The sequence below is a fragment of the Pseudorasbora parva genome, chromosome 21 (assembly GCF_024679245.1).
Source record: "Pseudorasbora parva isolate DD20220531a chromosome 21, ASM2467924v1, whole genome shotgun sequence".
Classification (NCBI taxonomy): domain Eukaryota; kingdom Metazoa; phylum Chordata; class Actinopteri; order Cypriniformes; family Gobionidae; genus Pseudorasbora; species Pseudorasbora parva.
Genome location: NC_090192.1, coordinates 21,243,583 through 21,265,855, shown reverse-complemented (window position 1 = coordinate 21,265,855; position 22,273 = coordinate 21,243,583). Strand labels below are relative to the sequence as shown.

Genomic DNA, 22,273 nt, shown 5'->3' with positions numbered 1-22,273 from the left:
TTCAAGTCTTGAGCTTGAAAGGACAAATTCACACAATTACCAGAGGTGGGACAAAGTCATTGTTATGCAAGTCACAAGTAAGTCTCAAGTCTTTGCCCTCGAGTCCTGAGTCAAGTTGAGTCAAAGATGAGGCAAGTCACGAGTCGAGTCAAAAGTCCTACCATTTTATTTGAGTCATTTCAAGTCATCTTACCACAAAAATAAAAATTATACAAATCATGCATGTCTGTAAGATGTCTTTTTTTAAACCTCTTTTTATACAATGACATTAAGCAAATACAGTAAAAAAGCTGAAAATGTAAATGTTCACCAAAAAAATGCTTGTATTTCAACAGCATATTGTACTAGAACAATGCACAGCAAAAACGTTTAAATTTCAAATAGACATGGGTCCTTTTAGCCCACACTTAGGGCCATTATGGGAATATTGTTTAGCTTATTTTTGGTTTAATTAGCTTTACTTTAATTATTTAATTTATTCAGTTATTTTGTTTTGCTATACTTTTCATACCAGCTTGCCATGTCCCCCCTAGCATCCCCTCGCGGCACCTAGGGGTCCCCGTTCCCACTTTGAAAACCACTGCTATAAAGCATATGACTTCAGTTTCTTGAGGCAAAGGGCTTTCTTGTGACTTTTGAAGCAGTGAAAATATTCTTAATATTGCATACACTGAAACTGAAATGTATACCGCAGTGTATAATAGACAATGAATATTAACACAACAACATTGATATGAGTAAAGAGTAGTTTCAAATACAACATGTGTGGCTATAATTGTGGCTATGTTTTTCTGACATCTGTTTCATATTCTGGTATGAAGAATACCTAGAGGGGTGGGGAAAAGGGGTGGGGGCCCAAAACAAACCCAATATTATATTATTTATTATTATCGGTATAATTTATGATCAATAAGTTATCAATAAATGAGCCTGCAACATATTAAATTGAAATCTCTTGGAGTTTAAAAAGCAGATACAGATGGGATTTTACAAAATTCTTCAAAATGCAATAAAGGCTGTGAACAGAAGAGGTTTTGGAGATGGAAAAAAAAAAAGTGACGTGAAGGATTATGGTAACCCATAGTCGGAGTTAGTGCACACATATTAGGAGCATTGGTGAACATGCACACTGCAAACCATGAAAAAAAAAGCACTGCATATCAATGTGCAATCTGCCCTAAATAGTATTGAAAATGACTAATGTCACATAGCTACTATTTAGGATTAATATGCACTTTTTTAACAGTCTATGATTGGGAGTTGGTACACAGGAAAGCACTAAGGGAGCGCTGCAATATAGCGACACATTTATAATAAAATACATTCGAACTATAGCCTACCTACTGTTATTATTAGTGGACTATATTTGTTTTTGTTTGTTTTTATAATAGCCTGTCATAATTTATACAAATATTTTTAAAATTAAATTAGGTGCCTCTCCTCGTCGTTTCCTCTCCATCTCTGCTTGTTGCATAGTTTGTAAAAAAAAAAATGTATTCGTCTATTTACGTCTACGAACTATCATTACATTTATAACACTTGTATCGTTATATTATGGCTATTAGCTGTGAGAAGACAGTGTCAGGCAATGTATTTGGACAAAACAGCAACCATAAATGTAAGTAAACGAAGTTGCTAGTCATATTTTCCTAACAAACAACCACATTTTTTAAAATAAGCCCAAAAAAACGCGATCCACAACTCGAGAATTTTTACAGCGACTTGCCAAAAAAAAGAAGCCCAAAGTCGTGTGTTATACGTGGACTTGGCAACTATGGATACTGTTGAATCAAACCAATGTGGGACTACAGTGATTAGATGTCGTGCAGGCAGTGCACGTGCTCTCTGTATGCATACAGGTGCACATTTTTTTCACAGATGCAGATACACTGACAGCGGTGCGGCCGTGTGAAAAAAAATTTCCCCCAGGTTTTCATGGGAAGTCTTCTCAAATCAAAAGGCGCAAGTCCAAGTGAAGTCACGAGTCATTGATGTTAAAGTCCAAGTCGAGTTGCAAGTCTTTGTACATTTTGTCAAATCGAGTCTGAAGTCATCAAATTCATGACTCGAGTCCAAGTCACATGACTCGAGTCCACACCTCTGACAATTACATCTTAGTGACGAGTAATCTTAGCAAATATAGTAGGTAATGACTGAAGTAAAATGTTAACAGTTGAGAAAGACACGTTCATGTGTAGTATGTACTCTTTCTGTGCATTATTTCTTAAATGGATAGTTCCCCCAGAAATTTAAATTAGCCCATTATTTACTCAGACTGGCCCCACTTTATATTAGGTGGCCTTAAGTTCTATGTACTTACATCAAAAAATAAGTACAATATACTTACTGTGTTCAAATTGTATTGCAAAGCACCAGAGGTGTGGACTCGAGTCATGTGACTTGGAATCGAGTCAGACTCGAGTCATGAATTTGATGACTTTGGACTCGACTCGACAAAATGTACAAAGACTTGCAACTCGACTTGGACTTTAACATCAATGACTTGTGACTTCACTTGGACTTGAGCCTTATGACTCGAGAAGACTTGCTACTTTTTGGCCATTTTTCTTTCACACGGCCGCGCTGCTCTCAGTGAAAAAAAGCTGCACCTGTATGCATGCAGACAGCACGCGCGCTGCCAGCACGACATCCAATCACTGTAGTCCCACGTTGGTTTGATTCGACAGTATCCATAGCTACCAAGACCGCGTATAACACGTGACTTTGGGCTTCTTTTTTTGGCAAGTCGCGGTAAAAAAATCTCGAGTTGCGGGTCGCGGTTTTTGGGCTTATTTGAAAAAATGTGGTTGCTTGTTAGGAAAATATGACAAGCAACTTCGTTTCTTTACATTTATGGTCGCTGTTTTGTCCAAATACATTGCCTGACACAGTCTTCTCACAGCTAATAGCCTTAGTGCAACGATACAAGTGCTGTATTCATTCGTCCTCATACATCCCGCCTCCTTCCCCTCATTGAAGAAAAATCGCGTTCAGTGTGCAGGCATGTGATGTGATGTTGTAAATGTAATGATAGTTCATAAACGTAAATAGACGAATACATTTTTTTATTTTTTATTTTATTTTTTTACAAACAATGCATCCAGCAGAGATATACAGAGATGGAGAGGAAACAGGGAGGTAAGCCACCTAATTTAATCTTAAAAATATGTTTTATAATGTAGGCTATTTATTATGACTATTATTATTTGGCTATTATAAAAATAAAAATAAATAATAAAAAAAAGTATAGGCTGCTAATAATAACAGTAGGTATGGTTCGAATGTATATTATTATAAACATGTCTCTATATTGCAGCACTCTTAGTGTTTTCCTGGGCACCAACTCCCAATCATAGACTGTAAAAAAGTGCATAATAATCCTAAATAGTAGCTATGTGACATTAGTAATTTTCAATACTATTTAGAGAAGATTGCACATTGAGATGCAGGGCTTATCCTTTTTATGGTTTATAGTGTGTATGTTCACCAGTGCTCCTTATATGTGTGCAATAACTCCGACTGGAGTTACCATAATTAACCTTCAAGTCACTTTTTCTCTTTTTCCATCTCCAAACCTCTTTATTGCAACGTGAAGAATTTTGTAAAATCCCATCTGTATTTGCATTTTAAACTGCAAGAGATTTCAATTTAAAATGTTGCAGGCTCATTTATTGATAAGTTATTGATCATAAATTATACTGATGATAATAAATAATGTAATAATATTGGGCTTGTTTGGGGCCCCCCACCCCTCTAGGTATTCTTCATACCTGAGAAGAATATGAAACAGATGTCAGAAAATCCCTTATAGCCTCACATGTTGTATTTGAAACTACTCTTTACTCATATTAGTGTTGTTGTGTTAATATTCATTGTCTATTATACACTACGGTATACGATAATATTTCAGTTTCAGTGTATGCAATATTAAGAATATTTTCACTGCTTCAAAAGTCATAAGAAAGGCCTTTCCCTCCAGAAACTGAAGTCATATGCTTTATAGCAGTGCTTTTCAAAGTGGGGACGGGACCCATGGGTGCCGTGAGGGGACGCTGAGGGGTGTGTGTGTGTGTGTGTGTGTGTGTGTGTGTGGGGGGGGGGGGGGGTGTCATGGCAAGCTGGCATAAAAATTATAGCAAAACAAAATAACTGAATAAATTAAATTATTAAAGTAAACCAAATTAAGCCAAAAATAAGCTAAACAATATTCCCATAATGTCCTAAGTTTAGGCTAAAAGGACCCATGTCTATTTGAAAATTGCACTGTTTTGCAATATGAGGTCAACACAATACAGGACTGAAGCCGCTGTGCATTGTTCTAATATTTCTGTTTTTTTTTACTGTATTTGTTTAATGTCATTGTATAAAAAGAGGTTTAAATAAATATAAATCTTACAGACATACATGATTTGTATAATTTTTCTGTGGTATGATGACTTGAAGTGACTCGAAACTAAAATGGTAGGACTTGGACTCGACTTGAGACTTGTTGGCTTTGACTTCTGACTCGACTCGAGACTTGACTCATCTTTGACTCGACTTGACTCGGGACTCGAGGGCAAAGACTTGAGACTTACTTGTGACTTGCATAACAATGACTTTGTCCCACCTCTGCAAAGCACTATTGCTGATATTGAGGTGAAATACGGGTAGAGTTAGGAACAGGTGTGGTGATAATGGTCAGTTTTAAGGGTAGGGTTAGGTGTAAGGGAAGTGCCAACTGTGTAATTACAATGTAACTACAGAAATTAATTACAGATGTAATTACATGCAGGTATTTTTAAAATGTAAGTAGGCTACAATGCAAAAACATGTATGTACACAATAAGTGCATTGTATCAAATGATTGATTGAAATGTTAGTACATAGTAGTTAAGGCCACCTAATATAAAGTGGATCCCTCACCCTCAAGTCATCCTAGTGTTTATGACATTCTTTTTTCAGATGAATAAATTCAGAGTTATATTGAAAAGTCTCCTGGCTCTTTCAAGCATTATAATGGCAGTGAATGGGAAGTTCTGTTTTGAGGTCCATAAAATTGCATCTATCCATCATAAAAGTAATCTACACAGCCCCGGTGGTGTAACAAAGGCCTTGAGAAGCCATGCTTTTGTGAGAGTGAGATATCCGTATTTAAAATACACTAAAATATCTGGTTTCCGGCAGACGGCCTTGGCAATTTGACTTACGGCAAAAGAATAGGGACGTGTAGTTAATGAATAATTCGTTCATTTTGAACGAAACTTTAATATGACTCAGGAACAACGAGTTGTCTCAGAGAGTGATTTGTTAATGTTGTATGACCATGCATGCGCAACACGCCATCGGTTTTGTACAGAATCTTTTTTGTTTCTGCATTTAGCCTATGGGGCTGTGAGTTGGTGAACAAATTACTTGAACCTGAAGACACCGAAGACCCGAAGAGGTGAACTAATCTTTCCAGGGAACAGACGTGATTAAACGTGAAGTGACAAAAGAAAGAATGACTCGGATTTGGAGGTGAGGATAACTAACGAAATGCATGGCCTGAAGACCCAGATAAGCAAGGAATTATTAATAATTTCTTTCTCAAAGTTTGGCCTTGGCTGCATTAGCTAATACAATTTTTTTTTATTCCAAAATGTGATCAACATTTGCATAAGCACTAGATGTGTTGGGAAATTAAACATTACATTTGAATTATATTCTGTTGAAATGAACACACTCTGAATTTAAAAAAAGTATTGTTTATTTTGCTGAAGGAGATTCAAAGATCTGAGTCTGTAAAATAATCTGAACTTCCAACTACTACAGAAGAATAACCCCTGACGCAATGTATAGGAGTATCTCAAGTTGACACCTCTTGCGGTTCAAACAAATAGGCCTGGGCAACAAACTCAAGCCCCTCTTTTATATCGAAATCCTTTGACATTTCTCCTTTGAAAATCCTTTGACCTTTCCTTTCTTTTTCTCTAATAAATTTCATTTTAGACTATTAATTCATGACCAGTGTTTTGTTTTGCTCTTTCCTCTGCACCTCCGCATTCATCAATCCGCATTTGTCAGGTCAGGGGTTACTCTTTCACCGTAATTAATGTGCACAGCTGCTTCCCGGAAGCCATATATTTTAGTTTAAAGTTTTAAATACATATATTTTATATAACGCATGGCTTCGCCTCAGAAGGTCTTCATAAAACGTGTCATATACACCTTGGATGACTTGAGGGTGAGTAAATCTAATGGGAGTTGATTTTCATTTCTGTGTGAACTATGCATCTTTGCTCTATTGCATGTATTTGTGTTGCTGCTTATAGTTTGATTATTTGTTCTTATTTTGTTTTATTTTAAAAATGTCCTAATTACCCTGAACATAGCACATACCGAACCTTAAAGAAACCGTGACCCTAAAACTATATAATTATTTGAACTATACATCTGAAGTTTGCTAGAGAGCATTTGAATGATCCAGAAGAGGATTGGCAGAATGTCATATGGTCAGATGAAACCAAAATATAACTTTTTTTTTATAAAAACTCAACGTAAGAAGCATTTCAAGGTCCTGGAATGGCCTAGCCAGTCTCCAGATCTCAACCCCATAGAACATCTTTGGAGAGAGTTGCCCAGCAACAGCCCCAAAACATCACAGCTCAAGAGGAGATCTGCATTTGGAGGAATGGGCCAAACTACCAGCAACAGTGTGTAAAAACCTTGTGGCAACTTAAAGAAAACATTTGACCTCTGTCATTGCCAACCAAGGGTACATAAAGTATTGAGATGAACTTTTGTTATTGACCAAATGCTTATTTTCCACTGTTATTTGCAAATAAAATCTTTAAAACTCAGACTGTGATTTTTTTTCTCTCATTCTGTCTCTCATAATTGAAGTGTACCTATGATGGAAAATTACAGCCTCACTCATCTTTTTAAGTGGGAGAACTTGCACAATTGGTGGCTGACTAGATACTTTTTTGCCCCACTGTATGTAGGTAGTAGGCAGTTCACTAGGATTTTAAAAAGAGCTCACCTCACTTCTGAAACAATGACAACAGTTTGGGCACACAAGCAGATATAATGTAGACTGAAAGGAAGATGCATAAATACGCAACAGGATGCAAGGGGTTAGGTAAAAGTGGACCTGATGATGTCCTTATGGCCGTTGCGGGCAGCAAGATGGAGGGGGGTGTTATCCCTGCCGTTTCCTTCTAAGAGAGCTACCACCATGTTACTGCTCAAAAACAGCTGGGTCACCTGAGGGGAAGAATTGAGAAACAGTGAGAAAGTCATCCAAAACGAGAGCACTTTCAGCCAAAAAGTTCTCCAGTTTTGCCTACTTAAGTCTAAACACTGGGGATTTAAAATACAGGAAAGCATCCAGCCTGAATTGTCAGCCCGGGCATATGACATTGTACTCTCTGGCATCAAGAATCTGTCAAATGGAATTCAGTTTCCAGCTGGGGCAGAATCCTCCCGCAGCCCAGCAACTGACTCGCTAGTGTGCTGCTAAATTAGACTCATTCCATCAGCCTGACTCTCTGCAGCATTTGCATTCTATAATTCCAAATGACTCGGGCGACAGATTAATTGGAAATAGTTCATCCTGGCAAATCTAGTTTGAGGTGAATTAAAGATCTCTCAACAAGGCTGCTTCAGGGAACTGTCATCAGTAAAGTAATCTAAGGCCGTTTGTATGAGCTTACTGATATTTTTTGCCACTGAAAGTGCACATAAACAAGATGTCTTTCGAGCTTTGTTAAGTCATGAACTTCTAGTTATAATTACATTTGAGAATGCAGTGTGGAAATAGATTCAGTGCTATAAGCTTACACTACGATGGAAGTTATAAAAGGCGCAGCCATTTTAAATCGGATAAGCCCAAACTATATTAAAGCACAAATACCTATAGCTGAACAATTCCACTGCACCCATGTAATCACGCTCTGGTGAAATCGAACTTTTGTGCCTACATACTCTTAAATGACATAAATATCAATATTAAACCAATATTGAAATTACAGCTGATACATAGGCTGATTGTTTTTAAATGTTATGTTTGAAATTCTATACTATTTTGTTACTATTTTGAGGAGAACTGGCACCCCGACTGAGTCTGGTTTCTCCCAAGATTTATTTTTCTCCATCACGCCCTGATGGAGTTTTGGTTCCTTGCCACTGTCGCCTTTGGCTTGGCTTGCTCAGTTGGGGACACTAAAATTATGATCAAAATTATTCAACTAGTTATACAGATAAAATTTATGATTTAGGTTTTAATTAATTCTATAAACTATAATACAGATCTGCCAACATTGTCGCTATATGATAAATTAAAATAAGCTGATAACATCACTTTTTCTCCAGAACGACAGTACAGCCAAATTAAATTTTGATGCAATATTATCCTGTTTGACACTGTGAAGCTGCTTTGACACAATCGTGATTGTAAAAGCGCTATATAAATAAAGTTGAGTGATTGATTGATTGATTGTCCAAATAAACTAAAAATAAACCACCAATAAAAAACAAATTACTTGAAATGCTACAGATGCATGTAGACATGACCAAATTGTACAATGTTGTATATGAAACAACGGACATTCCTATTTTTGATTTGCAAAAGATTACTTTTAACACTATTTATTCACTATTTAGACTCACACACCAGCCGATATGGGATATAAATAATTTCACCAACAACAAACTTACTTTATCTAGTTGAACACACGATTTTGTAAAGACAATTTCTGACCCACAGGCTTACTTTCATTCAATATAATTAAAATCATATTTCTTTGTTTGTTGGTCTTGTTTAAAAAGACAGACTTGAAAATGGTGAGGAAACTGAATATTTTGCCTATTAATTGTGATCAGTGTTGGGTGGGATTAATTACTAAGTAATCTAATTACTGTAATTCGATTACTTTCCTCTTACAAAATGGTAAAGTAAGGGATTACTCTTAATTTTTCTGTAATTTAATTACACTTACTTCTGACTTAAGTGCATTAAACACTCTATATAAATACTCTATATAGATTATAGAACAATTCGATATAAAACAATAGGGGATTTAACATAAAAATGAACGCACTTTGGTCAGATCAATAATAATTTATGCAATTATATATTGTTTATTTGAAAACAAAAAAGTGAGGTTTTGTATCTATCCTTGTATTGTTTAACTGGTTGAAGTTGATATGGAATTTGGAAAGTAATTAGTAAGCAATCCAAAACTTTTGAGAGTAATTAGTACAGTAATTGTTGAAAATGTAATTAGTAGCTATAGGTAATTACCTTATTAGAGTAACTTACCCAACACAGACTGCAATAGCTTAAATCAAGCCATCTTTACTCAATAATTATCAATAGTGAGAATAAGCCTGACTCGTTAACAAAAGTGCATTCTTTTTAATATCATGTGTCAGCATTGTGTAGATAGACTGCAAGGGTATTATCAATCTTCTTTTTTGCTACACCAAAATGGCATCTCTGGTATGCTTTTTTTGAGACCTAAATATCACAATTAGGGGTGTCAACAATAATCGATTCGGCGATGCATCGCGATGCGGGGCATGAACGATTCAGCATCAATGCGGCAAAGTGCCATAATCGGTTATGTCACTGTTTATTTTCTGGCGGACGATAAAGTTGTGAAGTTTCAAATACTTCCGGTTCCGGAAGAATAACAACAACAACAAGGAAGATGGCTAAGGCGGAGGGAGATGCCCGCGATAGACGGGTTATTAAAAACGCGCTAACGACCCGAGGTGTGTAGGATTGTTCGTATATATTTTTTGCACAATAATAAATTAATCTATAATGACGAAATACGGCGCAATTCACCTTTATTCCACAACGTGCCAATGTCTGATACCCAATGATGAAGTGACGTTTCACTCATAGTTACCTCTGACAGAAAACGAAACAATAATTATAATCTGCAAAACTTGAAATGGGTTAACGTTAGTGATTTACTTCAGAGAGCAAGTACTAAACACAATCATATGTTAGTGTCACTGTCTCTTGATGATGGATGTGGTCAAGAAGCTGTCAGTGATCAAAATATTGATTTTGAAGACATTGAAAATGAGTTTTGAGAATATGCTGGAGATCGCGAATATGAGTCAGATGCTGAATATACTGGTAAACGAGCTCTGACGAGGACAGATGAGGATGGTATTAAACATCTGCTCAAACTGAATCCTTCCAAGCTCCAAAAGGTAACGAAATAGGTTTTATTTTATTCTTCTGTAGCTGTTACTCTAAAATCAGGAGTTTTATATATTATCACGACAGGTAGAGGTCTATCCATGTTAAATATAGATCTGGGTCGCTAACGACCTGAATATGTAAGATGTTTGGTGAAACAGTCATGCATTTAAGGATTAATTGCATTTTATTTAATTTTATTTAATTACATTTTATTTTATTTAATAACTTTTATGTCAAAGATACAGGAGACACATAGCAGCCAATACAATCTGTTGTTTAATATCTGCTTATATTGCCTCATGACTGATGAAAAATTTGCTTTGTGTGCAGTAGAATTTTGATGCATCACAATGCATCGTAGAATCGAATTGAATCGAATCGTTACCTGGTGAATCGTAATCGAATCGAATCGTGAAGGCAGTGCCAATGCACACCCCTAATCACAATAATGGCAGGCCAAGTTACAAGGTCACAACAATGGTGTTATTATTATTAAAAGTGTCACTCTCGAAATCTCCTCCTGGCTCACCTTGAGTCTGCCAAACTCACAGGCCAGGTCCAAAGGGGTCTTCTTCACCTTGTTGACAGTACAGGGGTTGGACTGGTGTTGTAGAAGCATTTCAGACTGAGGGAACACACAGAAACGGAGATACAGTGAAAGGTCAGAGGAGCTGTGTCTGGCTGAATAAGGTTTCTGGGACTACACAATAGAAGACAATGTCAAAAGCCGTATCGGTTTTAGTCTACACATATGAAGAGATGAAATAGCATCCAAAAAGGTCAGGAACTAAGAAGGAAAAGCCAGAGAAACACTGTTGATTCTTTGTAAATTACTACGTTATATGGCATACAGTATATCCTGTGACATGTTTTGTGAGAAAGGCTAGGACATTTGGAAAGGGAATACCCTGCATTTTAAGCCAAACAACTGGTCAATCTAACCTGGTTCTGAGAGGTATCATATACACAGCAAAAAAACAAACAAAAAAGACAAAAAAATGCATTGTTTTAAAACAAAAACATGGACCTGCAAAGTAATTCTATATCTTTGCAAGGGACCCCTTTTTTTGCCTTGAGCTTGAAACGACGTGTCTTGCATGTTCCTTCCGTTTCCTTTAGAAAAAACATAAAACACTACACATCATTTTTATCTAGCTGCCAGAGATCTGTAAACAGCCTCAAAAGCAATATTTTGGTTTGAGTCTCAGCACATTCCTGAGTCACTATCAAAGCACTGCATTCAGCCTTTTTGGCCATTTATTTTGAAAATAACTACTGAGTGATGTAACTATTGGTACCGAAATGATGGCAGCTGCAAATATTTGTATTATATTGTTATTAACAAAATATTTACAAAACAAAATTGCCCACCATTTTACTGGGGTGCATTAATAGATAGTGCAAACCCATAATTTGTAATGGCAATACAAACTTCTATGATTATCATTAAAAACAGGAAGAAAAAAATGTCCATGTTGATTAAGTCCATTTAGCCCAAAACAGAGCATTGTTTTGGATGTTTGCAAACTTTCATAAAAGCTGTCCAATCAGGTTGTGGCCTTATCCTTATGCTTTATGTTTTGTAGCTTTAAGTTCAGTGTTAAAAAATGACGGTATGAATGCTAAGCGAACCAGGACTGAATGTATAATTTTCTCTTATATGGTCTGGACCAAAAAACAACAAGTGTGAACCTAGACCAAAAGAACCTACAAGTGTGATCATCACACCCTTAAAGCGTTCCAGACTACATCAGTACAAGTCCCCACCATACCAGTCAACCAAACCAAATTTGGTCCGATGAACCGAGATGTAGGTGAAAGTCTACGACCTACAGTATGACTCTTGTGCATTGTATCAGTGTAGAGGAGTAGTGAGGTACATACCACCTCATAGTGTCCATACTGTGCAGCCAGGTGGAGAGGAATCTGTCCATCTTGTGAAGCCCCATTCACAGAAGCTCCAGCTCTCAGAAGCATAAGTACACTCTCAGCCTTCCCTTGCCAGGCAGCATAGTGCAATGGACGCATGCCTACAACAGTGAGCAGAAAATCTTTATTTTCACATTTTGTTTGCTTGTTTTTCACGCTGGAAAAGAAAATGTGCTTTCTTTCTCTGGTGGTGCAATCATTTTACTGTTAAAGAGGCTATATGTAGGATTCAGAAACCCTTGTAAAAAAATTCATTAGTAAAATACTTATTGCTTGTGTGCACACTTGTGCACATGTAATGTACAAGAGACTGAACATGATTCAAGGCCCCAATATACTCACAGCAATGTTCTTTTTCTCTTTTTGCTTAGAAGAAAAAATAACTTGGAAATACTTTTGCAGTGATGTACTGTTAACGAACATCCCAACACCATCCACACTGCTGACGTTCAGATGAATATGTAAATATGTGCTGCGTGCTTTCATCTCAATAACAAAATGAACACACAACAAAAATGACAGCAGTGAGAAAGCTGCTAAGAAAGCATCTGGTTATTTCGATGTGAATGCGATTGTACCAGCTTTGCCATTCACCAGCACTATGTTGTTGACAGATTAAATAATTAAAATTACACAGTTATGATAGTTTGATTCTAAAGTAAATTTGAGAGTATATAGATCTGGCTATGTGAAACTATAGTTTGAATGAATCCCTTTTCTTAGCATGTCACATTGACATTACAGAATGGCTCTTTGGACATTATCCTAAACATTGTATAAGCATTGATTTCATGTGTTACTGAACATACTTTTGAGTCCTTCACAAATCTGTCTACAGGCTTTTAAAAACTAGTACATTGAGTAAAGTCTCATGTAACAAGTTTTGTTACAAGCCGTCCACACTTTAGAAATAAAAAAACATACCTTTTTAACATATAGCCCCTTTAAAAGGGAGATTTTGTAAGAGATATTGACCAAATGACTCATGTTGTTTCTAACCTGTATGACTATTTCTTCTGTAGAATACAAAATAAGACGTTAAGCAGAATGTCTACTCTGCTCTTTCCAACACAGTGAAAGTGTCAGGGTGTGAGCACATGGCTTGTTATGTATTTAATTGTGCCATGTGCTCTTATGTCTATTGCCTAACCCTGCCCACCTTGTTTCCTGATTTTGGTTCATCTGTCCCACCTGTCTTCCCTCGTTACACTCTTTTGTTTGCTCCCTATTTATTCTCCTTGTGTTTTCAGTCCTGTGCTGGAACATTTTTGTACGTGTCTCATGTTTCCCTGCTCTTGTTTTTCACCCTCTGGGTTTTTTCTGTCTGTCTGTTTTTGTTTGATTTCATTATTAAACAAGTCCATTTCTCCTGTGATTGAGTCCTTGTCTCATCCCTTACCTTAAACCTGACAGAGAGTGGATGGGGACAGGGACATTCATTCATCCATCCATCCATCTATCCATCTATTCATTTATGTATTAGCATTATGATTTTATATAATAATAAAAAAACATTGGGCGTTTCAGGGTGAAAAGTGTTGATATGGGAAAAAGTAGAATAAAAAAAAAACATTGTGAAGAAAAACTCTGGCTAAGGGATAAATATGCTAAAAGGTCTCACCGTTACTGTCTTTGATGTCCACAGTGGCCTGTGCCTCCAACAGCAGAGACAAGAGATCAGTGGTGCCAGTGAGAGCAGCATGATGAAGAGCTGAAAAACTGTGAAGAACAGAAAATCTGAAAAAAGTCCTGAAAAACTCACAGACAGAGTTAAAAGCTACTTAGATCTCTGAACTGATATGTTTATTGGTTAAATTACCAAAGCATTTTGCCAAGCAGCAACTCTTCAGATTTAATAAAGAAACATAAACTGTAAACATCAAAAATATGGTGTATTTTTATGCCCAGAGGAACCATACTGACTCAACATATATAAAAAAAGCCTTCATTCATTTTACAAACAGACCATGACAAAAATGCATCTCATTTCACAGAACTATTCATCTGGTGTCAAAGAGGGAAATGTTGGAAATGTTGGAAATGTTTTTGTCACAGAGTTCAACTGAGTACAGCACTGCGATCAGTCCTGACATCACAGCAAGAGCACACTGCCCAATTAACAGTTATCTCTGCTTCTACAGTCACTTTTTGACAAGGGAAGGTCCAGCTTCTAAAATATGCATGTGTTTGAGGGAATAGATGACTGAAAATGGAATAAAAGAACATTTCTTAACATACTTTAAAAAGACTGAACTCAACCTAAGCAGATTTAGCCAAATAAATATGGCTAAGTGCAAATAGCGATAATGCCATTTACACCAAGTGTTAATAGCAACTAGATTATATTTACAATCAGTGAAAACTGAAACTTTTCTTAATGATAACTGCTATTTACAATAAGAGCAAATAACAATAGATGCTATTTACACCTAGTGTTAATAGCAAATAGATTATATTGACACTCAATATAACTCAATATAGATTAGATTGACACTCAAAATTGACAGTGAATGGGCGTTTTTTTTAAATGTTGTTTGGCACAGCCAGGCATTGTTAGGTGGAGCTAGAGCAAATAGCACTTGCCAACAAGGCACGTTATTTCCACTTAGTGTCAATAGACACTCCGAATAAATATATGTCTTTAACAAATGTATATAAGTTATGGACCAAACATCTAATAAATAGTGTGCTTGTTCAAGAGTTGAGACAGATCTATATACAATACATTGAAGGGATTGTTATAAGAGGAGCTGAATTAAAGGATTATCATTTCTCAAATTTGATGCCAAGTGTACTTGGCATTTACTAATCTATAGGACAATATGTGGTCCTGTAGTAGGCAAAGTTCTAGGGATGGCTATTAAAATTTGTCAGTGCAGCTAATAAGTGTATAATTAGCTCCCTATGGTTAAGCTGACTTTTCCTTGCAGACTCAGATTGTTCCTGGGGTTAAAACTGAATCTGATGGAACTGCGCAAATCCCAACAAAGCATGTCTGTCTGAGACAGATAAATATATAATTTGTATTAAAAATGTATCACAGGAATAGAATACCAAGATTTCTTTGGACGTACTTGTCTCAGAGAGGAACTGTCCCTGTTTTCACCAGCAGCTAGCTTTTGCTTTATACTGTCATTTGGTGTAAGTGTGAACAGGTTCAATGATGCTCAAATTGAAGTTGCTCAGTATTTATTCAAAGTTTGAAGGATCCGTTTAGAGACATTCCTTTCCAGCCCATATGTGTAATTCAGCATCACAATCCCTTGACATTAGTTAATGATGCATGAGATATTTATGCCTTTTACAGTGCACTTGTCACAACCCCATTTTACCAAAAACACATTAAATACAGGAGAATCAAGGGCCCTAACAGATTTCACAGACTACAGTGAATGGATTGATCAAATAAACAGAGCACATTAAGTTCAGTGATCAATATATGATTGGAATTTCCAATGTTATAAATTATGAACTAATGATAATGATTAGGATTGTCAAAAGTACAAATACTTCAGTAAAGTCGGTATAGGCCTACTGGCGCAAATAAACTCGCAAATCCTTTCATTATTACCAAAAAAGTGCAAACACGATGTAAATAAGTGATTCATTGGGTAGTCTAGATAGCTTTTTTGATTATAGCGAGAGTTTCCACTTCAGTAATTATAAAGGGAGCGCTCTTTGCTTACTTTCTGTTTATAACTCATATACAATTTGAATAAACATTTAGTTTTTCATGCTGCTCAGTACAATCCAGTTTCTGGATTTAAATTTGCATTTAAATATGCGATTGAATACAAAACTGCAATGATTGAGCAGGACATAAACATAGCAATAAATAGGACAAAACAATCTGAAACTGTATTTCAAAATAAATGTCCATTAAGTCTTAAAGTGTAAATCCAAATGAAAAGACCTGCCACTTGTTCTATGTAATGTGAATGTGTTTCTTAACGGGGATATTCAATAAAAGTACCAAAAAGGTCCGGTCTCAATATTTTCTTCCCAGCCGAGGTCCGGACAATACTTTTATAAATACTTTCCATCAGAGCAGCAGTAGTGGTTTATAAATAAAACAATCCCAAACAGTCAAACCTCATCAAAGATGAGGATATTGGCAGAGTTAAAAGCAGTGAGTCTTGAGAATTTTTCTTTAAAACAAAGTTGAGAGCAATTGGATATGAATATAAAAAGGTAAGATCAGATGTTTTATCATGCTATTATTTTTTACATATAGAAGGACATATGACTGAGAAAAGATGTCTGGGCGTTCAGGATTTTCCTCTTGAAGTCTGAAAACATTTTTATATATTCCTTAAAGGGATCCCATGGTGTTGAGACTTGTATGGCTTAATATAACATAAATGATGTCTCTTACTGAATTATGTGGTAGAAAACCCATGAAAGATCTACGTTATTTAAAAAATCGATTTTATATTTGGACCATGGGCGGCGCCATTTTGTTTGCGTTCTAGGTTGATGACATAGAGTGGTTGAACTCCTCAATCAGCTGGCGTTACCCGTTGCTATTTTTACCACAACGCAACTCGAAAATTGTTTCAGAGTTAAACAAAACAAATGAATTGCTTTGTAATTGTACTTAAAACACACTCAAACATACATGTGCACACAAACTCACCTACACAAGTCACAAACAGATCGGCGGGCGCGCACACACACACCTGACTGCTCTGTCTCAATCGCATGCATCATCACCAAAACATCCTGCCTCTCTTCCTCACGTTACTTTATCCCATCGTCCTACCTAGATATTTCCCTCTGCTGGTCACATTAGGCATTATAGTTAATCTACTATCAACAGTCTATCTAGGGAACAGGATGTGTTGAACAGGATATCAACACAGGGAATAGATTGAGGGGTATGCGCGCGCAGTGCGTGCGTGTGTGTGTGTGTTCGCGCCGATCTGTTGGGGTGTGTGTGTGTTCGCGCCGACCTGTGGGGGGGTGTGTGTGTGTGTGTGTGTGTGTGTGTGTGTGTGTGTATGTGTGTGTGTGTGTGTGTGTGTGTTCGCGCCGACCTGTGGGGGTGTGTGTGTGTGTGTGTGTGTGTGTGTGTGTGTGTGTGTGTGTGTGTGTGTGTGTGTGTGTGTGTGTTCGCGCCGATCTGTTGGGGTGTGTGTGAGAGAGAGAGTTTGTGTGCACATGTATGTTTGAGTGCGTGAAGTCGGACAGCTGTTTGTAAATCGGCTTTACTCGTTATTGCGGTGGAACGTGAGACTGAATGACTGCACTCGAACATGCACTATGGTGTCGGACAACACTACAAATGTCCGTCCCTTCAAATAATGCCCTATTTAAGGGTATAGGGTCGATTTCAGATTCAGCCCCTGTCGTGGAGACTGAGCAGCCCAACATCTCGATTGAGACAGAGCCTGTCGTGTGCGCGCCCGTCGATCTGTTTGTGACTTGTGTAGGTGAGTTTGTGTGCACATGTATGTTTGAGTGTGTTTTAAGTATAATTACAAAGGAATTCATTGGTTTTGTTTAACTCTGAAACAATTTTCGAGTTGCGTTGTGGTAAAAATAGCTACGGTGTAATGCCAGCTGATTGAGGAGTTCAACCACTCTACGTCATCAACCTAGAACGCAAACAAAATGGCGCCGCCCATGGTCCAAATATAAAATCGATTTTTAAAATAACGTAGATCTTTCATGGGTTTTCTACTACATAATTCAGTAAGAGACATAATTTATGTTATATTAAGCCATACAAGTCTCAACACCAGGGGATCCCTTTAAAATAAGTATTTACTGAAAACAAGCAATGTACATAATAATCAAACACTATTTATTAGCAGAATTTAAATACAAAGTAAAATACTTTTCTCGAAGTTTAAGTTGTCTTTCTTTTCCTAAAAATACTAAATGTGCTAAATGTGGATGAAAAAAAAGTAGAAGCACCTAACCTTGGTTGTAAACCGTGAACTTGTCCCTCAAATCTGATTAATTAAACATTATGAATGTCTTTTTAATTGAATGCGTCCTTGCTGTATAAAATTATTTATTTCATAAAAATCTTACTGAACCCAAACTTTTGAATGGTAGTGTTTGTTAAAGTAAACATTCAATTGGATATTATGTCCCTTTTAGCTTTACATTAAACATCAACTTTCACGTTCAGTGTGTGGACAGACAAACTACTTTTAAAGGTTTCCCCGCCAGGTTAGGACTCGTACGTTTTTTTTAATCCATTTTATAATTTCCCTTATTTTCTCTATCGCATTGCTGCAGTGCTCCTACAACTGCTCCTCCTTTAATGCAACAAAGATGAACCAACCCCTTTATCTCATTCATATACGTACGTTTCCTACCCAGGCAGGAAAACCTTTAAAAGTAATTTGTAACACAAATCATCTCCCAAAGAGACTTTAAGCCAAAATAATCCCTCATAATGGCAGGGACGATTTCAGGGCATGTGTTTTGTGAAACTAACAAATAAAAGATCCGAAAAAAGCACCCCACAGTTATTGTTCAGCAGTCACAGATGTTGAGAGTGAGTAACGCCGATGATTAATATGGCACATATCTGAAGAACGCTGTGTTCAGTCTATGGTTCAGCAGCACACACTGAGCCAGACTTCTAAACAGCATTCTTAAACACATCCACTAGGGACACCTCTTACACATCAAACGTGTTAAAAACTTTTATTCTTCCAATATTACAGAGATAAAGAGATAGATAGAGCTAGAGAGCAAGCGAGAGAGAGAGCGAGAGAGAGAAAGAAAGAAAGAAAGAAAGAAAGAAAGAAAGAAAGAAAGAAAGAAAGAAAGAAAGAAAGAAAGAAAGATAGAAAGAAAGAAAGCGCCAGTAGCAGTGATGAATAATGAAATGTTTTTCCTCCACCTCAGCTGCAGGTCCCTGAGGAGCCGGTTTCTCAGTTCTTCCCCTGCTGCTCATGAAAGCGCAAATTAGCACTCATGCTAATGCGAGGCCCTCGACTTCATCGAGATACGCTTTCAACTTTCTGCCACTTTCGTCGCTCAAGACTAATGGGACACCCACTTTCAACAACAGATTCAACCTGTGCCCACACTGACTGTACTAAAGCATACAAGGCTTAGCGAATCACAGATACAAGAAATGAGAAATACATAAAAACATGTTAACCAACACTACTCCCCCGAATGTTGTCCCAAATAGCCTAAGAGAGTTGTCTGAACAAACAGCTTCACATTGAGCTAAGCTCCCAGCATGCACTGCAACGTAAAAATAAATTCTCAGATCATTGTTTATTTATGTTGTTGTTTTAACCATCACTGTTGGGTATTTGTTAATTGGTAAAACTGAAAAATATGTTTTACCTAATATGTGTTGACTGTGAGGTTGGTGGAGTTATTAAAGTTGGTTATTAAGTGCCTTGAAACGCGCAGCACAATTCAATGTGTTGACGTGGGCCGTTTCCCAATAGGCGTTCTTGTCTGTACTTGTGTTCTTGTGGACTTGTGAAACGTCGTCAGTCACCAAGTCCTGTTCCAATTCAAAGTTCACATCTAGCCAAGAACAGTTCAAATCCCCAGATGTGTCCTTGAGCAGCCTCTTTTATTGAGGATGCATTGAGAGGTGACTTGAGCAGACTTGAGACAGACAGATATCCCAGAATGCATCTCGCACCAACCAGCAAGCGTCAGCAACGGATGAGAAACCCATCGTGATTTAAAAATACTACTGTTAATGTGTCACAAAATGTGGTTTCAAGAGTTTTTGAGGCGAGAATGTATTTTTTAAAGCTCAAATCTGTGGTTTATTTATAGAGAGAGCTAGCCTGGGAAAGCGCAGACAACTTCCGGCAAATTTAGATTTGCTCTGCAAAGAGCTCCTTCAAGCCTATTTCTAATCCGTCGAAATCGCGGCACCAGAAACTTTGGGGCGGGCTTTACGCGATGACGACAGCGCAGTGACGGTGAAGCAGATTATGTACATTACAAAGATGGATGCCGCCGTGGAACATCACTTGTTCTAATCAGCTATTTAAACTCTTCCTTTTCGTTAAAACCCGAGCTAAGAACAACACTCGGCTACCAGATGTGGATTTCACCGGCTACTTTGATGAGGAGGATGGGGAGCGTGATCATTTGCTAACACCACACAGCAGCTCTGGATCTGGCCTTTCTGTGCTTATTTCATTAGACTAGATCTGGTAGTCATGTAAAAATTGTAAATAATTGTAAATAAATAACTAGCGTAACTATGCTAAAGTCTGAAAATGTGCCAACACATCTCAAATGACTAAAGTTAAATAAAGTTTGAGAGACAATTTTCCGAAGACTCATCAATATTTTATTTTCAAAATATTGCAAATTGCTTTCTAATCGCAATACAAATGCCTTACAATGGAGGCAAATGCGATCAGAGCTTGATGTTTTCTGTTTGACCGTCAATCGGAGATGTTTCAGTCGGTCTGAGATGCTATTAGGTTTTCAAAATTTTCAAAAAGGTTTGATGGAGTTGCAGTGGACACCAGCCATGTCATATTGCTTTTACAACAACGGCAAAAGTCGTCAGAAGCCATTGCAACATCTTCCTCGAAATCACAAACAGAGAACTGCTGTCTCAGCTGTTTCTCCGTCACTCTGCATACTTCATCATCCATTGGTGTCGCCTCTTTGGAAATGATTTGTCTATGAAGCTTTGCCAGACCATAACCCAGTTACTATTGAGAATGGTCTGGTTTTAACCAGGCTAAAAGAGCGCCAATTTGAAAATGGTATCTGCCGTTGTTAGAACCAGTTGATCACCGGGCGCTCTGTGCTCATGGCGCTGCGTGTGAAACTAACATGCATTCTTCATTCGCTTCAACTGAAAGCATATTTATACTGTCTGGATCGTTCCCTATACCCTATATAATATTATGTGCCATTCACCATGTAGAAGATATTCGATGTGTGAAAAAGTTACAGATTTCAGCCACAGCTTCAGCGTCTATTTAGAGGGCATGACGCTTTATATTCTAGAGAACATTTGATTGGACAAAAGAGGGGATGAGAAGCTGAAGACTGTGGTTCACAACCAAGTATGCTTTTTTCCTGGATACCATCACGACTGAAAATGTGACACTGATTTCATATGACAGTTTCATAAACAATTAATTCATATCATCACTTATGTTTTTAGATGTAATATTGACTGCTTTAGTTCTATTTAAGCAGTGAAAATATTTCCAAGGTGAGATCATATTTACACCGCATCTTACAGCAACAGTGTGTGTTACTGAATGCATTTGAATGAATCAGTTGAATCAAAGATTCAATGACCGATTCGTAAACGACTGCCTCATATATGAAAGAATCAGCCGTTTGAATAAATCGACTCAATGACTCAACTCATTAAGACCTACTGCCACCTACTGGTAGTTTAGTTTCATGTTTAAACCAACATTTCTTATTTGTAAGTGACTTTCTTATTTGTAAGTACAAATTTGCTGTGAAATTTACTTTGCCAGAAGTTAGCTCGCGAGTCAGAGCCTGATATGCGTGACTCATGCAAAATGTGTGACAGTTGGCAAATGTTTTCTTGTGTTGCAGCCACAGGATGGCAGCGACAGGAGACTGAGACCTGAACTTGAGCAACAGCAGCACAAACTTGTTCGGAATATTTTGAAGGCATATCAAAAAGTAGAGACGATTGTTGACAAAAATGAAGAGAGATTTTATCTTAGTTTTTATTTTATGCAAAACATTTTAGTCTAGTCCTTTTGCTCACTTACAGAAAGAAAGTCACTTACATTTTAGCAATATTGACTGTTTTTGTTCTATTTCAGCAGCGAAAATAGTTCCAAATAAAGCAGAACCATAACACGCCTCACAGCAACTGTGGTAATGAATGATTTAGCATTTGAATGAATTAGTTGACTCAAAGATTCAAGGCAAGGCATCATTCTTGAAAGAACAAGTTGTTTTAATGAATCGACTCAATGACTCACTCATTAAAGGGGGGGTGAAATGCTGTTTCATGCATACTGAGCTTTTTACACTGTTAAAGACTTGGATTCCCATCCTAAACATCAAAAACTAATGTTGGACGTTTGATGGAGTATTTCTGTGTCAAAAATACTCCTTCCGGTTTCTCACAAGTTTCGGAGAGTTTTTTTCGAGTATGGGTCGGCTTGACGTCGATAGAGCGGAAGGTCTTTGTATGGGCCGTAC

General features: G+C 37.2%; 1 protein-coding gene across 3 annotated transcripts in view; it reads right to left on the bottom strand.

Annotated features, from left to right (window-relative positions):
* caskin2 (CASK interacting protein 2) overlaps positions 1–22,273 on the bottom strand; it is an 85,880-nt gene that overhangs the window by 35,201 nt on the left and 28,406 nt on the right. For all 3 annotated transcript variants that reach the window (XM_067430555.1, XM_067430554.1, XM_067430556.1), the window contains exons 4-7: positions 13,734–13,831; positions 12,068–12,213; positions 10,713–10,808; positions 7,115–7,227 (exon numbers count right to left, since the gene is read on the bottom strand). In XM_067430555.1, coding sequence (XP_067286656.1) covers positions 7,115–7,227; positions 10,713–10,808; positions 12,068–12,213; positions 13,734–13,831 — 453 coding nt within the window. The remainder of the gene's footprint in view (positions 1–7,114; positions 7,228–10,712; positions 10,809–12,067; positions 12,214–13,733; positions 13,832–22,273) is intronic.